At 43.9% G+C, this 23258-nt stretch overlaps 1 protein-coding gene across 1 annotated transcript in view; it reads left to right on the plus strand.

The window, feature by feature from the left end:
- The window catches only part of chmp1b (charged multivesicular body protein 1B), a 45053-nt gene extending 25276 nt beyond the window's left edge, over nucleotides 1–19777 (plus strand). Inside the window, exons 5-8 of the mRNA XM_078211952.1 lie at nucleotides 2506–2613; nucleotides 4389–4432; nucleotides 10609–10681; nucleotides 19066–19777. Of these exons, the coding sequence (XP_078068078.1) occupies nucleotides 2506–2613; nucleotides 4389–4432; nucleotides 10609–10681; nucleotides 19066–19110 (270 nt within the window). The 3' untranslated portion in view covers nucleotides 19111–19777. The remainder of the gene's footprint in view (nucleotides 1–2505; nucleotides 2614–4388; nucleotides 4433–10608; nucleotides 10682–19065) is intronic.
- The last annotated feature ends 3481 nt before the right edge of the window (nucleotides 19778–23258 follow it).

Below are 23258 nucleotides of genomic sequence, written 5' to 3' on the forward strand. Positions count from 1 at the left end.
GGTGGGACTGGTGTATGAGGAGAGATTGACTAAGTTAGGATTGTTTTTGCTGAAGTTCAGATGAATGAGGGGGGGATCTCATAGAGACTCAAAACTCTAACAGGACTAGACAGGGTAGACGCTGGGAGGATGTTCCCGATGGTGGGAGAGTCCAGAACCAGGGGTCACAGTCTGAGGATTCAGGGTAGACCATTTAGGACGGAGGTGAGGAGACATTTCTTCACCCAAAGAGTGGTGAGTCTGTGGAATTCATTACCACAGGAAGTAGTTGATGCCAAAACATTGAATGTATTCAAGAGGCGGCTGGGTATAGCACTTGGGGCGAATGGGATCAAAGGTTATGGGGAGAAAGCAGGATTAAGCTATTGAGTTGGACGATCAGTCATGATCGTAATGAATGGCGGAGCAGGCTCGAAGGGCCAAATGGCCTCCTCCTGCTCCTATCTTCTATGTTTCTATATAAAAGGCGATTTACAAGGATGTTGCCTGGATTGAGTGGCATGCCTTATGAGGATGGGCTGAGGGAGCTCGGTCTTTTCTCCTTGGAGAGACGTAGGATGAGAGGAGACCTAATAGAGGTATATAAGGTGTTGAGAGGCATAGATCGGGTGGACTCTGAGGCTTTTTCCCAGGGTGGAAATGGCTGCTACGAGAGGTCACAGGTTTAAGGTGCTGGGGTGTAGGTACAGGGGAAATGTTGGGAAGTTTTTCACACAGAGGGTGGTGGACGAGTGGAATCGGCTACCGTCAGTGGTGGTGGAGGCAAACTCAATAGGGTCTTTTAAGAGACTCCTGCATGAGTACATGGGACTTAATAGGATGGAGGGTTATAGGTAGGCCTAAAAGGTGGGGATATGTTCGGCACAACTTGTGGGGCCGAAGGGCCTGTTTTGTGCTGTAGTTTTCTATGTTTCTACAAATGACTTGCACATAGATATTTATATTTTTAAAATTGTGTAGGAAGTAGACTCTTAAAAATTCCAAGATTTTAGTTTCGCTCTACCTCCACACGCCCTACCTCCCCCCACCCCCCTCCACACGCCTTTCAGGGGTATGAATTAAGATATTATTCATTTTGCCTCCTTGAAGACAATAGGGCATTGTCAGTGTTATCGAATGGTCAGAAAACCTTTGTGTACATAATCATAGAATCCCTAGTGTAGAAGGAGGTGAGATATTAATTAGGCCACCCTTGTATTGCAAATTGCTCATGTAGACATACCAAAGTTGCATGTGAAAGTAGAAAAATATCAAATTAAATTGCTAAGCAGCCCAAATGAATAGGGAGACTCCACTCAGGAACTGCAATAATAGGAAGTAAGTGAGGATTTATAAGAATGAGTGAGAAAGGGGATAGGTATATTGTGACATTGGAATTCTGTTATGGTTCAAAGAAGCATGAATCTGGGTAGATACCGGAAGAGTAATTCAGGGATCTGAAGTTGATCCAGAAAGACGGGCTGTTCAAACATTTGACCCCCACGCTATTGTGTCTAAATTTCAGCAATAGATCATTGAATTGATCGACTGTGACTGGAAATATACAATGCGAGGACTCGAAAACAGAAAAGGATATTTATTATTAAAGACTGACTCTACCTAGAAACAGTAGGAAGGAACCTTCTAGCTCCATCTTTCTAAAACCGTTTTAGAATGCAAGGATAATTACCCCTGTGGATTTAGTCCATCTTAATAAGAATGTCTTATAAAGAGGCGGGGAGGGATCTACTGAGACATAATAGTGTATATTCTAACACTTTGTTGTTAGTTCATGGGCATTGCTGGCTGGGCCAACATTTATTGCCCATCCCTAATTGTTCTTGAGCCAGACCATTTCAGAGGGCATTTAAAAGTTAACCAATTGCTGTGGACCTGGACTAGAAAATGCTGGAAATATGCAGTGGAACTGACTCGTATGGACTCGAAAGATTAACTTTTGTTTCTCTTTCCACAGATGCTGCCATGCCTGCTGAGATTTTCCAGCATTTTCAGTGTTTAGATTACCAGCATCCACAGCATTTGCTTTTATATATTTATTGCCCGACTTGAAGAGTTACCATTGCCATCGCTGAGGCTGTAAATTAGAGAGAAAAGAGGCAGCAGAATTTTTACGAAGCAACAAGGAAAATTATAAAATGTACAAAAGGGCAGCACTAAGGCAGAGATCTAAAATGTCAAATAAAGATAAGATTTTAATAGCAAAAATGTAAACTGACAATCATATTTTGCAAACTGTTTTTGCCCCATTGAATCACGTTGAAGTGGCATCCTTCCAGACATGTCCTATCAATGAGAATACTCACTTTAATCAGTATAAAATTTGATTAAAAGTAGCAGAGCAAAAAATAGTAATCCGTTTAATTCGGTCAACCTGTGTAGTAGCAATAAATGGATATACGGAGATCTTTTCTCCCACAATGTGCATATATCCTGAGTGTGTTTAAATTGCGTTATTGGCAGTCCTTCAATGGTAATGCAGTGTTCTAAACCTTCTCTTTCGTACAGATTTCTGCTCTAATGGACAAATTTGAGCATCAGTTTGAAACATTAGATGTTCAGACCCAGCAGATGGAGGACACTATGAGCAACACAACAACTCTGACTACACCACAGGTAAGAGACAGATGTAGTTGACAATTTACTGATGAAAATGCATTATGATGCAAATAATGACTCTTTTTCAAGATCTGTTGGTCCTACAAAATTAAACTGTAAAAAAAGCTCTCATTCCGCACTACAAGCATAGTGGAGGAAGCTTAGCTTCAAGCCTACACCCTTGTTATGTTTGGTTATTCCAGATTGTAAATTAGAACAAAGTTCTCATTGTGAGCTATGTATAAGGCATGAGATATGAGAAACTCATCCCATCCTGTTTGAAAATTTACTCTGCCACTGAAAAAGTGGGTGCAACCAGATGGCTATATGAAAGTATCATTGGGTAGTAATGGCCACATTAGAGCCATGGTATTCATAGAATCCCTACAGTGCAGAAGAGGGCCATTCGGCCCATTGGGTCTGCACCAACCACAATCCCACCCAGGCCCTATTCCTGTAACCCCTCATATTTACCCTGCTAATCCCTTGACAGCGTCAATTTAGAATGGCCAATCAACCTAACCCGCACATCTTTGGACTGTGGGAGGAAACCGGAGCACCCGGAGGAAACCCACGCAGACACGGGGAGAAAGCGCAAACTCTGCACAGATCGTCACCCGAGGCCAGAATTGAACCCAGATCGCAGTGAGGGAGCAGTGCTAACCACTGTGCCATCGTGCCCCCCATGTTCACACCATGTTGTCCATGTTCTTCCAATATGCTTGCTGTCTCTTTTCAGTCTGCTGTTAATGATTTTTTGCCGATATTACCAGTGTAATGCTGCTTTGCACTTGATGATAAGGCAGTATTGGCAAACTGGAAGCTATCGTTGTTGTGATAGCTTTCACAAGTTTGGGATCTTTGCCATTTGTAATTTCCAAGTGGAAGGTCAGACTTTAGAACATGCTGTCTTTCCAGATTGTGACTGAAATGAATGCAAGGTTCTGTCCTCTAAAATGCACAGTGCAGGTAAATGTCAAGATATTCATACTCATGTCTTTTAACCTCGTATGATTTGCTGCTCCACTGTGCAGTAAAAATACAGTTCTACTGGACTGTCAGAACATAAACATCTCAAAAACTGATAAATAAAAACAAACCCAATCATTGTGGAAAATTTTGACAGCGCTGAATGTACAATGGAAGAGATACAATTTCAACACGATGTTTGTGATAGGATGGATGGCAGAAATATTAAATCACAGGAGAATGAAAGGCAGCAGGGAATGGAAGTGAGACAAGTAAAGGAACAGAGGAGCTGTGAATAGCAAAAACAGGCTCATTACCAGAGCAATTAAGATTTAAGCTCTAAACCATTGTGCAAGTTGTATGTTTTGTTGAGATGTAATTTGTTTTGTATTTTGAATTCAATTCAATGTTCTCCCAAGGATGCATGCTATCTTTCTTGCTCTGCTTTTCGAAGTCTGTCACTGGGACCAGCCTGACTCACTAGGCAGTATATTTGCCTGAGTCAGAACAATGTGGATTCGCTCCAGCAACTTAATCTCTCAGTGTAGGCTGACACTTCAGACAATGCATAAATTGAATACCAGCAACTTGCTAAAGTAGGTGAAAAAAGAGTCGGTGGCTGTTTTTTCCCTTGACTGACACGACCAAGTTTGTCGGATCCTGCTATGTGGAATTGGGTGCCTTGTTTGAAAAACAGTAGCGACCTCCTGCAAAAGCTGTGTGTGTGTGTGTGTGTGTGTGTGTGTGTGTGTGTATTATATTATATATAGCTGGATCTTCTTTAGCAGTGTATAAACAGCTTATATATTTCACTTTTCTTCCAGCATCAAGTGGATTCACTGCTGCACGAAATGGCTGATGAAGCTGGGTTAGTATGGATTCTCCGAAGAGTTTTTGATGATGTTGAGCTCTCGACTCAAGGACTCCCTTTCTCAGGGTGTGACTGTGACTTAACATTGAACCACTCCAGTTATTTCCGAACTCTCAGCTTTTGACCCAGTGTCCATGGAGTCACCCACCCCAGAGACATAACCTAGGCTGACATTTCAGTGCAGCTCTGAGGGAGGTGGGTTGTTAAAGGTGACTCATTGAAAACATTAAAACACAGAAACTAGAAGCAGACCATTCGGCCCTTCGAGCCTGTTCTGCCATTCATTTTGATCATGGCTGATCAAATTCAATATCCTGATTTCACCCTCCCCGCCCCAATTATCCCTTGAACCCTTTAGCCCCAAGAGCTAAATCTAATTTCTTCTTGAAATCAGACAACGTTTTACCCTCAACTACATTCTGTGGTAGTGAATTCCCCACATTCACCACCCTCTGGGTGAAGAAACTTCTCTAAATTCTGAAAGGTTGAGGTGAGGTAACTCCTTTCACGTGGGGCCCTGTCAGCCCTTCAGTCTGAGGTTGGAAGCTTTCCTCGCTCTTCTCCACGCAAACTCTCCAGTTCAGCCTTGGTTTCTATGCTTTGAATATCGCAATCCAGGTAGAGATCATATAGTTTCGCCCAACCCCAACAGTTTGTGGTATTTCAGCTCTTCCTAAGATTTCTTCATCTACTTGGAGAATTAAACAATTTAAAGAGCAGAGGAGCTTACCCAGTGTCCTGAGTAGCATTTATCCATCAACCAACACCACTGACGCAGATTATCTGGTTATTTAATTCTGTTGTTTCGAGCTCGTTAGTGGCTGTGAAGTGCTTTAGGACATTCTGAAAGTTGGAAGGATATTTAAAAAAATTTGAGATTGTTTGAGTTTTTCAAAATATTGTTTTTGGGATGAATATTCTGTGTAGAGCAATTATAGATGAGGTATGCCATTTAACCATCGTAACTGAGCTATCCTGAAGATCCTATTGTTTACCCTTGTATCAACACCTTTTTAAAAATATGTTCCTGGATTTCTGTGTCCTGTAACTCTGTTCCATAGATTAGGGAATTTTCTTTATCATTCCTAAACTTATCTTTTAACAATTTGACCCTGTATCCTTTAGTCTATTCTCCTGATTGGATTGAAAATGTGTGTTCCAGATGTACCTAATGCACTCCCTTAACTACTATCTATATCACTGAGATCAGTACCCTGACTCCTTTTGTGGGATGAAAACGCCAAGTTTCTTCAGTCTTTCCTCAGGCGTTGATTTCCAGGGCAGCGTTATCAGGGCGGCACGGTAGCACAGTGGTTAGCACTGCTGCTTCACAGCTCCAGGGTCCTGGGTTCGATTCCCGGCTCGGGTCACTGTCTGTGTGAAGTTTGCACATTCTCCTCGTGTCTGCGTGGGTTTCCTCCGGGTGCTCCGGTTTCCTCCCACAGTCCAAAGATGTGCGGGTTAGGTTGATTGGCCAGGTTAAAAATTGCCCCTTAGAGTCCTGGGATGCGTAGGTTAGAAGGATTAGCGGGTAAATATGTGGGGGTAGGGCCTGGGTGGGATTGTGGTCGGTGCAGACTCGATGGGCCGAATGGCCTCCTTCTGCACTGTAGGGTTTCTATGTTTCTATGTTTCTATCAGGCTGGCAGCCCCTCTCTGTGCTGCCTCTAATGCTTTGAAAGTCTCAATTATCTTGTGGTGGCCAGAACTGACATCAGTGCTCAAGATGCTCTGTAACAAGAGCGCCGCACAGTTTAATTGAGAGGAACATGGATGTCTTTGAACACAGTTTTGTCGAAGAATAATAATGTTTGCAGGCTGTGCTCATTAAGCCTTGAGTTTTTCTTTCTGGGAGAGGAAAGATTTCACTTTCTTCAATTCATTTACGGATGTGGCCAGGCCAGCATTTATTGCCCGTCCCTAGTTACCCTCGAGAAGGTGGTGGCAAACCACTGCAGCCCATGTGGTCTAGATACACCCACAATGCTGTTAGGGAGGGAGTTCCAGGATTTTGACCCAGTGACAGTGAAGGAACGGCGATATATTTCAAGATGGTTAGTGACTTGGAGGGGAACCTCCAGATAGTGATGTTCCCATGTATCTGCTTCACTTGGCCTTCTAGTTGTGGGTTCGGAAGGTATTGCGTAAGGTGCTTTTCACTTGTACATGGGGGGGTTTAATCGTAGCAGGAATATGGCTTCACTTAATTATGATGTGGAGATGCCGGCGTTGGACTGGGGTAAACACAGTAAGAAGTCTGTGCAACACCAGGTTAAAGTCCAACAGGTTTATTTGGTAGCAAATACCATAAGCTTTCGGAGCACTGCTCCTTCGTCAGATGGAGTGGATATCTGCCCGTCGGATATGGCAGATATCCACTCCATCTGACGAAGGAGCAGTGCTCCGAAAGCTTATGGTATTTGCTACCAAATAAACCTGTTGGACTTTAACCTGGTGTTGTGAGACTTCTTACTTCACTTAATTAGTCATAGAGGTTTCCAGCATGGAAACAGGCCGTTCAGCCCAACTTGTCCATGCCGCCCTTTTTTTAAAATCCCAATTGCCTGCATTTGGTCCATATCCCTCTATACCCATTTTACCCATGTAACTATCTCAATGCTTTTTAGAAGACAAAATTGTACCCGCCTCTACTACTGCCTCTGGCAGCTTGTTCCAGACACTCACCACCCTCCGTGTGGAAAAAATTGCCCCTCTGGACACTTTTGCATCTCTCCCCTCTCACCTTAAAACTATGCCCCTAGTTTTAGACTCCCCTACTTTTGGGAAAAGATATTGACTGACTAGCTGATCTGTGCCCCTCATTATTTTATAGACCTCTATAAGATCACCCCTCAGCCTTCTACGCTCCAGAGAAAAAAAAGTCCCAGTCTATCCAGCCTCTCCTTATAACTCAAACCATCAAGTCCCGGTAGCATCCGAGTAAATCTTTTCTGCACTCTTTCTAGTTTAATAATATCCTTTCTATAATAGGGTGACCAGAACTGCACACAGTATTCCAAGTGTGGCCTTACCAATGTCTTGTACAACTTCAACAAGACGTCCTAACTCCTGTATTCAATGTTCTGATCGATGAAACCAAGCATGCCGAATGCCGCCTTCACCACTCTGTCCACCTGTGACTCCACTTTCAAGGAGCTGTGAACATGTACCCCTAGATCTTTGTTCCGTAACTCTCCCCAACACCGTACTATTAACTGAGTAAGTCCTGCCCTGGTTCAATCTACCAAAATGCATCACCTCGCATTTGTCTAAATTAAACTCCATCTGTCATTCGTCAACCCTCTGGCCCAATTGATCAAGATCCCATTGCAATCGGAGATAACTTTCCTCACTGTCCACTATGCCACCAATCTTGGTGTCATCTGCAAACTTACTAACCATGCCTCCTATATTCTCATCCAAATCATTAATATAAATGACAAATAACAGTGGGCCCAGCACTGATCCCTGAGGCACACCGCTAGTCACAGTATTGGTACATTAGAATACTTTTCACTGAACTATGGAGTTATAACTTGCTCTTAGTTACTTATTGTATCTAAGACTTTTGATAATTCAAGTTTAGGGACTTGCATATGTTTCTGATACCATTTAAAAGATAGTTTGTGGATATCATTTCTACACAATGTGAGGGAATATATTTTCCCCTCTGCATGGACCTGGAATTATAAAGTGAAGAAAGTTGATTTGTGTGCTGGTTTCACCCAGTGCAAATAGACTCTCTATTTTACTGTATTCTACTGTACTTCCTCCTGACTTTGGAACAACCATTTTCAAATTGCACAGAGAACCCCCATTGCTTCTTGATCCGCTTTTACCAAGTTTTCCATTTCGGTATGAAGTTCCTGTAACGCCAGTACTGTTTAAAGGTTAAAGTTTTCCTGGTGAGTGTGGTACCAGGTCTGTATGGTACTAAAATGCTGTGGGTGTAGTTCAGGCAGTTTGTTGTCTATTGAGGTAACGTTGCTAAGGGTAATGTAATATATCTATCTCCTATTTCTGCTAAATGCACTGGGTAATCTGAAGGAGTGGGAAAGTCCATCACTGCTAGCTGGGCTGACATGCTGCAATAAGCTCTAGAAGCACTTAGTGTTTCGCATTTTCACACCCAGTTGCAGTTAGTGGCAGCTTTAGTGAAATTTGGGCATAATGGCAGCTTTATTGTTACAATCTCATAAATAGACTTGAAGTCAGTAATTGAAGTGTATTTAAAGACATTTAAAGTTAGTGCAGTATTCGGGTATAATGGACTTCCTCCTTTCTGTTTTAAAGTTCTGCATTCGTGCAGAAACATGGAATTAATTAAGTTCCGGGGTATAGATGTGTTCACCCCAGTCCAACACCGGCATCTCCACATCATCTCTCATAGAAGACAGAGGGTGGTGGTGGATGGAAAATTTTCAGACTGGAGACCAGTTACCAGCGGTGTACCACAGGGATCAGTGCTGGGTCCTCCGCTATTTGTGATTTTTATCAATGACTTGGAGGAGGGGGCTGAAGGGTGGATCAGTAAATTTGCTGATGACACCAAGATTGGTGGAGTAGTAGATGAGGTGGAGGGCTGTTGTAGGCTGCAAAGAGACATTGATAGGATGCAGAGCTGGGCCGAAAAATGGCAGATGGAGTTTAACCCTGATAAGTGCGAGGTGATTCATTTTGGTAGGACTAATTTAAATGCGGATTACAGGGTCAATGGCAGGGTTCTGAGGAATGTGGAGGAACAGAGAGATCTTGGGGTTCATATCCACAGATCCCTGAAGGTTGCCACTCAAGTGGATAGAGCTGTGAAGAAGGTCTATAGTGTGTTAGCGTTTATTCACGGGGTTTGAGTTTAAGAGCCGTGGGGTTATGCTGCAACTGTACAGGACCTTGGTGAGACCACATTTGGAATATTGTGTGCAGTTCTGGTCACCTCACTATAAGAAGGATGTGGAAGCGCTGGAAAGAGTGCAAAGGAGATTTACCAGGATCCTGCCTGGTTTGGAGGGTAGGTCTAATGAGGAAAGGTTGAGGGAGCTAGGGCTTTTCTCTTTAGAGCGGAGGAGGATGAGAGGCGACTTAATAGAGGTTTATAAAATGATGAGGGGGATAGAGTGGACGTTCAGAGATTATTTCCTTGGGTGGATGTAGCTGTTACTAGGGGGCATAACTATAAGGTTCATGGTGGGAGATATAGGAGGGATGTCCGAGGAAGGTTCTTTACGCAGAGAGTGGTTGGGGTGTGGAATGAACTGCCTGCAGTGATAGTGGAGTCAGACACTTTAGGAACTTTTAAGCGGTTATTGGATAGGCACATGGAGCACACCAGGATGATAGGGAGTGGGATAGCTTGATCTTGGTTTCGGACAAAGCTCGGCACAACATCGAGGGCCGAAGGGCCTGTGCTGTTCTAAGTTCTATGTAATTGCAGGTATGAACTCGTATTAAATGAACCTTCAGGACTGGGGATGTAGCAGAAGTTAATAGTTTGACGGGTGGCATTTTTCTTTCTGTTTGTGGAAGGAAGGCGATCATTTTGCTGGATTTATTCATTTGCTCTTTTAAAAATGATGCCAGAGAACTAAAGCCATTTGTCCTTTTAGTTGTGCAAGCATGATCTGATTATATTCAACATGTGGCATAACCATCAACCGAGCGTCAGAACTGTCGCAGTTTCACCTAGCTGTAAAAGAGCGCCATCTCCTGTATCAGTGACCACATGACAAACCCATAACTATTACAAATTATAAGAACTTATTGTTCAGTCAAAGCATTTAACTTGTGCCGGCAGACGTGTGATGTGAAAAGAAATCTCAAGTAACCAAAACCTCAAGTGTAAATTTGCGCTTTTATTTAAAGATATTATGCACATTTTTCAAATTTGCAGAATAGTCCAAAGCAATAAATTAAATTATTGTTCTCCTTAAATGCCAGAGTGTTCTGCCTCAGCTTGGTGAAGGGAAACCTGTCTGGAGATACTCCAGTGGCGAACCCCTGGCTGATAATTATACTGTGTTCTGAAGGGCTTGTCATTTCCGATGTGATTCTAAAGTTTCAAACGAGAACTGGGAAACCTTTGCACTAAATTTCTAAATGCAAAGCTGCTACTCCAATTACGATGCAGGGCAAAGTCCAATGTAGGATCTGATCCTTTTCCTTCCCCACCCCCCCAGGCTTGATCTGAACATGCAGCTTCCGGAAGGCCAAATGGGATCAGTTGGTTCCAGTGTGGCATCAGCAGAACAGGTAAAATTCTGAACTATCTTAAAAATTTGCCATTTGAGAAAATATTGCAGCAATAAAATAATTGTCTATTTATCCATACATTTGATTTCTTTATATAAGGCATGCTGTTTACAAACTGGAGTTGTCGACTACAGCACTTTCTTCATTTTGTGGTGATGTTTTTTAAACTGCCGCCTGTCATTTTAACTAGATTGCACGTTGAACTGTGCAATGTGTGGGTGCTGAATCCATCTCCAAGTGGTTATATAAGCTGGTTTCCAGCAGAAATGTTATCAACTTCTCCCTTCAACTCTTGACTATTCAGCTGATAATCTTTAGCTTTCTGCCTGCGAGTTCCATGTGAGACACAATTGGGTCCGTTTCAGTTCACTTGCTGATCTCCTAGGGCCTGCAGTGTGTCCTGATCCAGCAAAGACCAGCTGGTCTGCAAACACCACAGCCACAGTTTGTGGAGGAAGTGGAGGCTAAAATGTACTGGCGCACAAGGGCTGTGGTTAAGACCCATTGTTGGAGCACCTCGAGTTGAAATGAAACCTGCTGGTGGTTGATGCTTTACCCAGCTTGGGAGAGAGGGCCTGATGTCAGTGTTGCTCAGTCTTTAGTCCTATGCTTGGTAAGTTGGTAAAGGTTCAGCAGACTGGAGCAAAGTTAGAACTCATGGAATAAAAAGGACAGTAGCAACAGCGATACAAAACTGGCTAAATGTCATGGGTGGTAGTTGTTTCCTGTGCTGTTCTTTGTAGTGAACGGTTGTTTTTCAGGTTGGAGGAAGGCTTCTAGTGGGGTTCCCAGAGGTTGAGGTTAGGACACCTGCTCTTCTGGATATATGTTAATGACCTAGATTTTGGTGTACAGTTGAAGGTAATAAACTTGAGTAATTGTGAACCATGAGGACTTCCCGGAAGGACTTGGATTGGTGAATGGGAAGACGAGTGGCAGATAAAATTTACTGCAGAGAATTTCAAAGTAATTCATTTTGGTAGGGAGAATGCAGATAGGCGATATAAAATAAAGGGTACAGTTCTGAAAGGAGAGGGGCCTGGCTATGTACATAGGTGCATAAATCATTGAAGGTGGCAGAAAAGTCGAGAGTGCGGTTAATAAAGCGTATAGCATCCTGGGCTATATCGATAGGGGCATGGAATACAAAATCAAGGAGATTGTAAACCCTGCGTAAGACATGAGCTAGAGTTCTGAAGAAGATCATTCTATTTTCTGTCTATAAAAACAAGAGGATATTTTTAAAAGGTTATTACTGCCTTCAGCTAGTACATGGTTTTGTTTTCAAGAGCCACTAGGTGGTGTATTAGAGTGGGAAATAGCGAAATACTACTCATTTCAACATTATAGGAATCAATTGATGGAGAAGTTGTCATTACACACCATTGGTAGGGCATTGAGCATCTGTGGGAAGCAAAGTAGCATAACACGATAGCTCAACTCTCATTTAGTAAAATAAATGATAATTCTAGTCATAGAGGTTTACAGCATGGAAACAGGCACTTTGGCCCAACTTGTCCATGCCGCCCTTATTTTTTTTGAAACCCCTAAGCTAATCCCAATAGCCCGCATTTGGCCCATATCCCTCTATACCCATCGTACCCATGTAACTGTCTAAATGCTTTTTGAAAGATAAAATTGTACCCCCGCCTCTACTACTACCTCTGGCAGCTTGTTCCAGACACTCACCACCCTCTGTGTAAAAAAATTGCCCTCTGGACACTTTTTTATCTCTCCCCTCTCACCTTAAACTTATGCCCTCTAGTTTTAGACTTCCCTACCTTTGGGAAAAGATATTGACTATCTACCTTGTCTATGTCCCTCATTATTTTATAGACCTCTATAAGATCACCCCTCAGCTTCCTATGCTCCAGAGAAAAAAGTCCCAGTCTATTCAGCCTCTCCTTATAACTCAAACCATCAAGTCCCGGTAGCATCCTAGTAAATCTTTTCTGCACTCTTTCTAGTTTAATAATATCCCTTCTATAATAGGGTGACCAGAATTGCACACAGTATTCCAAGTGTGGCCTTACCAATGTCTTGTACAACTTCAACAAGACGTCCCAACTCCTGTATTCAATGTTCTGACCGGTGAAACCAAGCATGCCGAATGCCTTCTTCACCACTCTGTCCACCTGTGACTCCACTTTCAAGGAGCTGTGAACATGTACCCCTAGATCTCTTTGTTCTACAACTCTCCCCAATGCCCTACCATTAACTGAGTAAGTCCTGCCCTGGTTCAATCTACCTAAATGCACCACCTCACATTTGTCTAAATTAAACTCCATCCGCCATTCATCAGCTCACTGGCCCAATGGATCAAGATCCCATTGCAATTGGAGATAACCTTTTTCACTGTCCACCATCCCACCAATCTTGGTGTCATCTGAAAACTTACTAACCATGCCCCCTATCTTCTCATCCAAATCATTAATATAAATGACAAATAACAGTGGACCCAGCACCAATCCCTGAAGCACACCGCTGGTCACAGGCCTCCAGTTTGAAAAACAACACTCTACATACAACCTCTGGCTTCTGTCAAAAGACCAATTTTGTATCCATTTAGATACCTCACCCTGGATCCCGTGAGATTTAACTTTATGCAACAACCTACCATGCGGTACCTTGTCAAAGGCCTTGCTAAAGTCCATGTAGACAACATCAACTGCACTGCCCTCATCTACCTTCTTGGTTACCCCTTCAAAAAACTCAATCAAATTTGTGAGACATGATTTTCCACTCACAAAGCCATGCTGACTGTCTCTAATCAGTCCTTGCATCTTTAAATGCCTGTAGATCCTGTCTCTCAAAATACCTTCCAACAATTTACCCACCACAGATGTGAGGCTCACTGGCCTGTAGTCCCCAGGATTTTCCCTGCAGCCCTTTTTAAACAAAGTCAAAGTGACTTTTTAGTCAAACTGCAGTCTTTTAAAAAATATTTATTCAAAGTAATTATTTATTCAGAATATGGTGTCACTGGCAAAGCTGGCACCTACCACACATCCCTATTTGTACTTTGATGGTGTCTGCAGCTGTGCATGTTTGCCGAGGTTGTGATTGGGATGTAATGTAGGCCACCTCCAAGGACAGTTGCAAGTCCCCAAGATTGGTGTGGGAATTCAGTCAAGTTAAAGCTTGGCTGCTTGTTTCTGCTCATGGGAGAGCTTGGACCAGAGGGTACAGTCACAGAATAAGGGGCTCTTTAATAATGACGGATTTGAGGAAGAATTTCTTCTCTCTCTTTGGTGATTCTTTGGAATTCTTTACCCCAGGAAGCTGTGGAGGCCGAGACCTTGAACATTTTCAAGGCTGAGATCGATAAGTTTTTAATCAGTCGAGGAATTAAGGGTTACGGAATGAAGTCAGGAAAGTGGACTTGATGAGTTTTAGATCAGCCATGATATTAAATGGCGGGACAGGCTTGACAGGTAGAATGGCCAGCTCCTGTTACTATTTCGTATGGTCTCATGAGTCTCACACAGTTCGGTCTGAGTAAAGATGGCAGGTTTCCTTCCAGGTTAGATATTCACGGTGATCTGGCCACTTGTGGGAGGCGGGGTGGGTGGGGCGCATGTGTGGGGGCGGGGGGGTGGGGAGGAGGCGGGGTGGGGTGGGGTGGGGGGGGCAGGGAAGGTGGAATAACATTCAGCCATCGGTGAGATTTGAACTCGCAGTCTCGGGATTATTATTAGTTTAGGCCTCTGAATTGTTGGGGCAGAAACAACAATCGTGCTATCATGATAGACAGGACTTACTCAGTTAATGGTAGGGCGTTGGGGAGAGTTACAGAACAAAGAGATCTAGGGGTGCAGGTTCATAGCTCCTTGAAAGTGGAGTCACAGGTGGACAGAGTGGTGAAGAAGGCATTCGGCATGCTTGGTTTCATTGGTTAGAACATTGAATACAGGAGTTGGGACGTCTTGTTGAAGTTGTACAAGACATTGGTACGGCCACACTTGGAATACTGTGTACAGTTCTGGTCACCCTATTATAGAAGGGATATTATTAAACTAGAAAGAGTGCATAGAAATTTACTGGGACGCTACCGGGACTTGATGGTTTAGAACATAGAAAAACTACAGCACAAAACAGGCCCTTCGGTCCCACAAGTTGTGCCGAACATATCCCTACCTTTTAGGCCTATCTATAACCCTCCATCCTATTAAGTCCCATGTACTCATCCAGGAGTCTCTTAAAAGACCCTATTGAGTTTGCCTCCACCACCACTGACGGCAGCCGATTCCACTCGCCCACCACCCTCTGTGTGAAAAACTTCCCCCTAACATTTCCCCTGTACCTACCCCCCAGCACCTTAAACCTGTGTCCTCTCGTAGCAGCCATTTCCACCCTGGGAAAAAGCCTCAGAGTCCACCCGATCTATGCCTCTCAACATCTCATATACCTCTATTAGGTCTCCTCTCATCCTACGTCTCTCCAAGGAGAAAAGACCGAGCTCCCTCAGCCTATCCTCATAAGGCATGCCACTCAATCCAGGCAACATCCTTGTAAATCGCCTCTGCACCCTTTCAATCTTTTCCACATCCTTCCTGTAATGAGGCGACCAGAACTGAGCACAGTACTCCAAGTGGGGTCTGACGAGGGTCTTACATAGCTGCATCATTATCCCCGGACTCCTAAACTCAATCCCTTGATTGATAAAGGCCAGCACACCATACGCCTTCTTAACCATCTCCTCCACCTGCGGGGCCGATTTTAGAGTCCTATGGACCCGGACCCCAAGGTCCTTCTGCTCCTCCACAGTACTAAGAGTCTTTCCCTTTATATTGTACTCCTTCATCCCATTTGACCTGCCAAAATGGACCACTATGCATTTATCTGGGTTGAAGTCCATCTGCCACTTCTCCGCCCAGTCTTGCATCCTATCTATGTCCCTCTGTAACTTCTGACATCCCTCCAGACTATCCACAACCCCACCAACCTTCATGTCGTCAGCAAACTTACCAACCCATCCCTCCGCTTCCTCATCCAGGTCATTTATGAAAATGACAAACAGCAAGGGTCCCAGAACAGATCCCTGGGGCACACCACTGGTGACCGACCTCCATTTAGAAAAAGACCCATCTATGCACACACTCTGCCTGCTTTGGGCAAGCCAGTTCTGGATCCACAGGGCAGCAGCCCCTTGGATCCCATGCCCTCTCACTTTTTCGAGAAGCCTTGCATGGGGGACCTTAACGAACGCCTTGCTGAAGTCCATGTAAACCACATCTACCGCTTTTCCTTGGTCAATGTGTTGAGTCACATTTTTGAAGAACTCCACCAGGCTCGTAAGGCACGATCTGCCTTTGACGAAGCCATGCTGAGTATTCTTGAGCATACTAAACCTCTAAATGCTCATATATCTTGTCCCTCAGGATCTTCTCCATCAGCTTACCAACCACTGAGGTTCGACTCACCGGTCGGTAATTTCCTGGGCTATCCCTATTCCCCTTCTTGAAATAGGAACCACATCCGCAATCCTCCAATCCTCCGGCACCTCTCCCGTCTCCATCGACAACGCAAAGATCATCACCAGATGAGGGGAAAGTCGTGCTTGACGAACATGTTGGATTTTTATGAAGATGTGACGAGGGCGGTTGATGGAGGAGAACCGGTGGATGCGGTGTTTTTGGATTTCCAAAAGGCGTTTGATAAGGTGCCCCATAAAAGGCTGCTGAAGAAGATTAGGGCACACGGAGTTGGGGGTAGTGTGTTAAAGTGGATTGGGGACTGGCTATCCGACAGGAAGCAAAGAGTCGGAATAAATGGGTGTTTTTCCGGTTGGAGGAAGGTAACTAGTGGTGTGCCGCAGGGATCGGTACTCGGGCCGCAACTATTTACCATTTATATAGATGATCTGGAGGAGGGGACGGAGTGTAGGGTAACGAAGTTTGCAGACGACACAAAGATAAGTGGAAAAGTGAATCGTGTGGAGGACGGAGAAGATCTGCAGAGAGATTTGGACAGGCTGAGTGAGTGGGCGAGGATATGGCAAATGGAGTATAACGTTGAGAAATGCGAGGTTATACACTTTGGAGGAAATAATAACAAATGGGATTACTATCTCAATGGAAACAAATTAAAACATGCTACCGTGCAAAGGGACCTGGGGGTCCTTGTGCATGAGACGCAAAAGCCCAGTCTGCAGGTACAACAGGTGATCAAGAAGGCAAATGGGATGTTGGCCTATATTGCGAGGGGGATAGAATATAAAAGCAGGGATGTCTTGATGCACCTGTACAGGGCATTGGTGAGGCCGCAGCTGGAATACTGTGTGCAGTATTGGTCCCCTTATATGAGGAAGGATATATTGGCATTGGAGGGAGTGCAGAGAAGGTTCACCAGGTTGATACCGGAGATGAGGGGTTTGGATTATGAGGAGAGGCTGAGGAGATTGGGTTTGTACTCGTTGGAGTTTAGAAGGATGAGGGGGGATCTTATGGAGACTTATAAGATAATGCGGGGGCTGGATAGGGTGGAGGCGGAGAGATTCTTTCCACTTAGTAAGGAAGTTAAAACTAGAGGACACAGCCTCAAAATAAAGGGGGGTCGGTTTAAGACAGAGTTGAGGAGGAACTTCTTCTCCCAGAGGGTGGTGAATCTCTGGAATTCTCTGCCCACTGAGGTGGTGGAGGCGACCTCGCTGAATATGTTTAAAGCGCGGATGGATGGATTCCTGAGCGGTAAGGGAATTAAGGGTTATGGGGATCAGGCGGGTAAGTGGTACTGATCCACGTCAGATCAGCCATGATCGTATTGAATGGCGGGGCAGGCTCGAGGGGCTAGATGGCCTACTCCTGCTCCTATTTCTTATGTTCTTATGTACCAGAGGCTCTGCAATCTCTTCCCTCACCTCCCACAGTAACCGGGGGTACATCCCATCCGGACCCGGCGACTTATCTATCTTGATGCCATTCAACGATTCCAGCACAACCTCTTTGTTAAAGCCCACATACTCAATCTTTTCAGTCCACCGCAAGCCCGCAGTACATCCACCCATGTCCTTCTCCTCTGTGAAAACTGAGACAAAATACTCATTATGCACCTCTGCCATTTCTACTGGTTCCGTACAGGCCCTATTCCTTCACGTCTCATCCTTTTACTCTTCACATATTCATAGGGTTTCCCTTAATCCTACCTGCCAAGGCCTTCTCGTGACCCCTTCTGGCTCTCCTAATTTCCTTCTTTAGTCCCTTCCTACAAGCCGTATACTCATCTAGATCCCTATCTTCGCCAAGCTCTCTGAACCTTTTGTACGCTTTCCTTTTTTTCTCGACTCGGTCCCGCACAGCTTTCGTGCACCGCGGTTTCCGTAACCTACCAAAACCTCCCTGTCTGCTCGGAACGTCCTGTAGAACTCTAAACAGACATTCCTTGAAAAACTGCCACCTCTAATTTGCTGCCTTATGTCTTCATATTTCCCCCTTACTCCATATAAACACTTTCCGAGCTTGCCTGATCCTCTCTTTTTCCAATGCAAGCATAAAGGAGATAGAGTTATGATCGCTATCCCCAAGATGCTCTCCCACTGAGAGATCTGACACCTGTCCAGGCTCATTGGTCAGTATCAGATCAAGTACAGCCTCTCCTCTTGTAGGCTTGTCCACATGCTGTGTCAGGAACCCCTCCTGAACACACCTAACGAATTCCTCCCCATCCAATCCCCTTACCCTAGGGATATTCCAATCTATGTTTGGGAAATTAAAGTCTCCCATCACAACAACTCTGCTATTATTGCAACTCTCCAGGATCTGTTTCCCTATCTGCTCCTCCACCTCCCTGTTACTATTGGGCGGCCTATAGAAAACTCCCAGCAAAGTGATGGAGTTTGAGTTATAAGGAGAGGCTTGATAGATTGGGACTTTTTTCTCTGAAGCGTAGAAGGCTGAGGGGTGACCTTATAGAGGTCTATAAAATAATGAGGGGCACAGATCAGCTAGATAGTCAATATCTTTTCCCAAAGGTAGGGGAGTCTAAAACTAGAGGGCATAGGTTTAAGGTGAGAGGGGAGAGATACAAAAGTGTCCAGAGGAGCAATTTTTTCACACACAGGGTGGTGAGTGTCTGGAACAATCTGCCAGAGGTAGTAGTAGAGGCGGGTACAATTTTATCTTTTAAAAAGTGTTTAGACAGTTACATGGGTACGATGGGTATAGAGGGATATGGGCCAAATGCGGGAAATTGGGACTAGCTTAGGGATTTTTAAAAAAGGGTGGCATGGACAAGTTGGGCCGAAGGGCCTGTTTCCATGCTGTAAACCTCTATGACTCTATGATCTTCAGTGTGTTGAAAGTTTAAATGTGTCCTAGATTTAAATATTGTCTTTATTTTTAATGCAATTAATTAGTGAGTTAATCCAATTCCGTTGTTTTACAAAGGATGAACTTTCCCAAAGGCTTTCACGTCTTCGAGATCAAGTGTAAAGATGAAGAAAATTATCGGTCGCCTTATGCTAGGAATGATTTCCTGCTTTTTTTAACATATATAAATATCCATGTGTTGGGGTGGGGTGGGGGGGAGGATGTAGCCTTGAATAGTATATTTGGATTTTCTTTGTAGTATAGTCACCAGTACACTCTCATCCCCCGTGCTGGTGTTCAGAATAAACCAAAAAGATGGTTGGTTAACACATTGTCATTTACATAGTTTATTTCACTATCCTTTGTACAGCATATTTCCCAGTATAAACTGGGAACCCAAATTTTGGGTAAAATATTCAGGTGCACTTTTCCACCTGGGGAAATGTCATTCACAATCTGTCAGCTGAGGCTGTTTTCCCTCCCAAATGTATTATAATTTTGCTATTTAAAAATTGTACCCTAAATATTCAGATCACATCACGAGCAAAGCAAAACTTTGGATTAAAAGATGATTGAAGATATTTTTTGTATTCTGATGTGTTTCACCTTGATTTCGCCACACCGAAAGGTCTTGTTTTTAACCTATGGACAGCTGTTTCCATAGTTGCTGGAATGTTCTCTGACTATTGTAAAATTGAATCTATTTAAGGAGCTTTTTTTGTAAAATGTAACCTGAATGGGGAAGGGGTATAAATGAGCGCTATTGTATTAAATCTCATGATCAAACTGACTGCACGACTTGTGTCTGTAGAATTTTTTTTTGAACTGTGGGTTTCTTCCGTTGTACTCTGACCCCACAATTAAAGGTTCTCTGAGCAAAAATGTGTGCGTTACTGTGAGCTGAAACCGTTCTAGCCCATTCCAAATCCTCCTCCTCCCACAACAGCCATTCTCGTCAATTGCAGGGCTAATTTTCTCAACCGAGGAGCAGTGACCTGCTTCATTTAACCCCGCCCCACCCCCCCAAATAAAAAGCTAACAGCAATGGTACTAACTGGCAATTTAGAAACAATGCCACACAAGCAAGGTTCTTGTTTAACTTTATCCCAACCTGTCATTTTCTTGTAACTTGCTGCAACACAAGGCCACAAACTGATTAATATGATTGCCCCAGTGAATTTCTTGATTAGAAGCTGAAATGGAATTTGTATTAATTTTGTGGGTCAGTGATGTTTGGACCGGAGGTTTTACCCCTGCTGCACCGCTTCCTCTTTAATCTGGAGGACTTTGCTGTATATCATTTCTTTATTTACTTCTCTCTGCAAACACTGAATCCTGTTCTATTGTTTCCATCCCCAAAAGCCATACTTCACACGTGCTGTGTGCATCAGCAGACCATATGTTTGAGAGAGCCATCATACCATCTTTGTCTGATGTCAACATCTGTGCACTTTTCAGCAGGGTTCATTAGATAGCAATTGGAAGCAGAAACTTAGGCTCGCTTCCCTATTTCTCCCCCCACCCCATTACAGTTTAAGGCAGCGAAACCAATTGTAGAACCCCATTCCGTCCCTCGACCAGCCTGAATTACTTGGACAAGCGCCAAGGATTGAACATGGGGCTCTGGGTCTGTTCTACTCTGGGCATTGTCTTTACCAACAAAGCCATTGAAGCACATGGATGCTCCTTGTTTATCTTAGATCTTGCTTTCAAAATCTGCAATTGTTTCCTGGCTAATTGCATGCACACTTCTGTCATCATTTGCGTACAATTACTGCAACATGTGTTTCCAATTTTAATTTACACAAGGAACCAGCTCTTCCTTTCCTAATCTTCACTTGTAACAACATACAGATCAGTGCAAATTCATTTTGAGCACGTTAGCGAAGTAATCGTTTTATGAAGTTTAATTTTATTCATGCAGTACTGATGATCAAAATTACGTTTTGCTGCGAAATGTATCTACAGTAATTTAAAACCCATAGTTTTATTTGCAGTTCATTTAAATGTGGCAGAAATTGCCTGGAATATTAAAAGCGATAGCATTTCAAAGAACAATACAGCACAGGAACAGGCCCTTCGGCCCTCCAAGCCCGCGCCGCTCCCTGGTCCAAACTAGACCATTCTTTTGTATCCCTCCATTCCCACTCCGTTCATGAGGCTATCTAGATAAGTCTTGAACATTCCCAGTGTGCCCGCCTCCACCACCTTGCCTGGCAGCACATTCCAGGCCCCCACCACCCTCTGTGTAAAATATGTCCTTCTGATATCCGTGTTAAACCTCCCACCCCCCCTCACCTTGAACCTATGACCCCTCGTGAATGTCACCACCGACCTGGGAAAAAGCCTTTCATAATTTTATACACCTCGGTTAGGTGTCCCCTCATCCTCCGTCTTTCCAGGGAGAACAACCCCAGTTTACCCAATCTCTCCTCATAACTAAGCCCCTCCATACCAGGCAACATCCTGGTAAACCTCCTCTGCACTCTCTCTAAAGCCTCCACATCCTTCTGGTAGTGTGGCGACCAGAACTGGACGCAGTATTCCAAATGCGGCCGAACCAACGTTCTATACATCTGCAACATCAGACCCCAATTTTTATACTCTATGCCCCGTCCTATAAAGACAAGCATGCCATATGCCGCCTTCACCACCTTCTCCACCTGTGACGTCACCTTCAAGGATCTGTGGACTTGCACACCTAGGTCCCTCTGTGTATCTACACCCTTTATGGTTCTGCCATTTATCGTATAGCTCCCCCCTATGTTAGTTCTACCCAAATGCATCACTTCGCATTTATCTGGATTGAACTCCATCTGCCATTTCTTCGCCCAAATTTCCAGCCTATCTATATCCATCTGTAGCCTCTGACAATGTTCCTCACTATCTGCAAGTCCAGCCAATTTCGTGTCATCTGCAAACTTACTGATCACCCCAGTTACACCTCCTTCCAGATCATTTATATAAATCACAAACAGCAGAGGTCCCAATACATCGCTTATAAACTGACAGATTTTGTTTTACGAAGCACATTTTACACAGCTTCCAACATTGAGAAATCCATTTTACTTTTGCTTGTTTTCTGACCTTTGGAACTTGGTCCTTTTTTTTGAAAAAGTATATCTTTTCTTTCACGCGCGCAATTGTTCCCTTTGAGAAAAAGTGAGGGAGTGGTGGAAGGGTGTTCCTATTGAACCACATTGTGAATGCTGCTTCCATAGTCAAGTTCTGCTGTTGGACTTGAACCCCTGGAGCTTCTGGTCCAGAGCTGGACGCGCTACCACCGTGCTGCAAGATCTCCTTTTGTCTTAATTGACTGCTGCTGGCTGGCTTTGTTCATCGTTTTCTTGATAATTATGCAATTTAAGTTTATTTATTAGTGTTACAAGTAGGCTTACATTAACACTGCAATGAAGTTACTGTGAAAATCCCCTAGTTGCCACACTCCATCGCCTGTTCGGGTATACTGAGGGAGAATTTAGCATAGCCAATGCACCTCTTTCGGACTGTGGGAGAAAACCCACACAGACATGGGGAGAATGTGCAGACTCCGCACAGAGAGTGACCCAAGCCAGGAATCGAACCCGTGTCTCTGGCGCTGAGGCAGCAGTGCTAACCACTGTGCCACCCACAATTGGAATCCATGCTACAGTTCTGTTTTTGATGGTGCCTGCTGATCATTTGAAATTGAACTGGTAAAAGGCATATTTAAATAACATTTTTCAGCTAGTATTTTTGGCTTGCTTCCCAGCAATCATTTCAAGTAGCAAGAACTGACTTGTGTAAATTTCACCTGCTACCATAGGACAATAATGTGTGTCTGAGGACAGGTGCAGAGCTCTGCTCTCATCTCCCAGGTATATCAGCCTTTCCAAACGGTCTTGATTTTATTAGATAGTTACAGCACTAATTCAATGCGCTTTGGCCCACTGCATGTGTAATGGTTCCTGGAGGAACTCCAAACTTCTGTTTCCTGCTTCCATTAATTGGAGCTGCAGGTTGACCAAGTCCCCAGTCCTCATGGACTTCATCTAAGGGTCTTGAAAGAAATGGCTAGGGAGGGAGTTGATGGTTTGCTTTTAATTTTCCTAAATTCCCTAGATTTGGAGAAAACTCCATTCGATTGGAAAATAGCCGATGTAGAGGGAGGATGACAAAGCAGGAAACTGCAGGTCAGTTAGCCTAACGTCCGTCATGGGGAAATTGTTAGAAGCTATTATTAATGACGTTATGGCAGGGCACTTGGAAAAGTTCAGGATAATCAGGCAGAG

This window comes from Mustelus asterias, chromosome 4, assembly GCF_964213995.1.
Source record: "Mustelus asterias chromosome 4, sMusAst1.hap1.1, whole genome shotgun sequence".
NCBI classification, from domain to species: domain Eukaryota; kingdom Metazoa; phylum Chordata; class Chondrichthyes; order Carcharhiniformes; family Triakidae; genus Mustelus; species Mustelus asterias.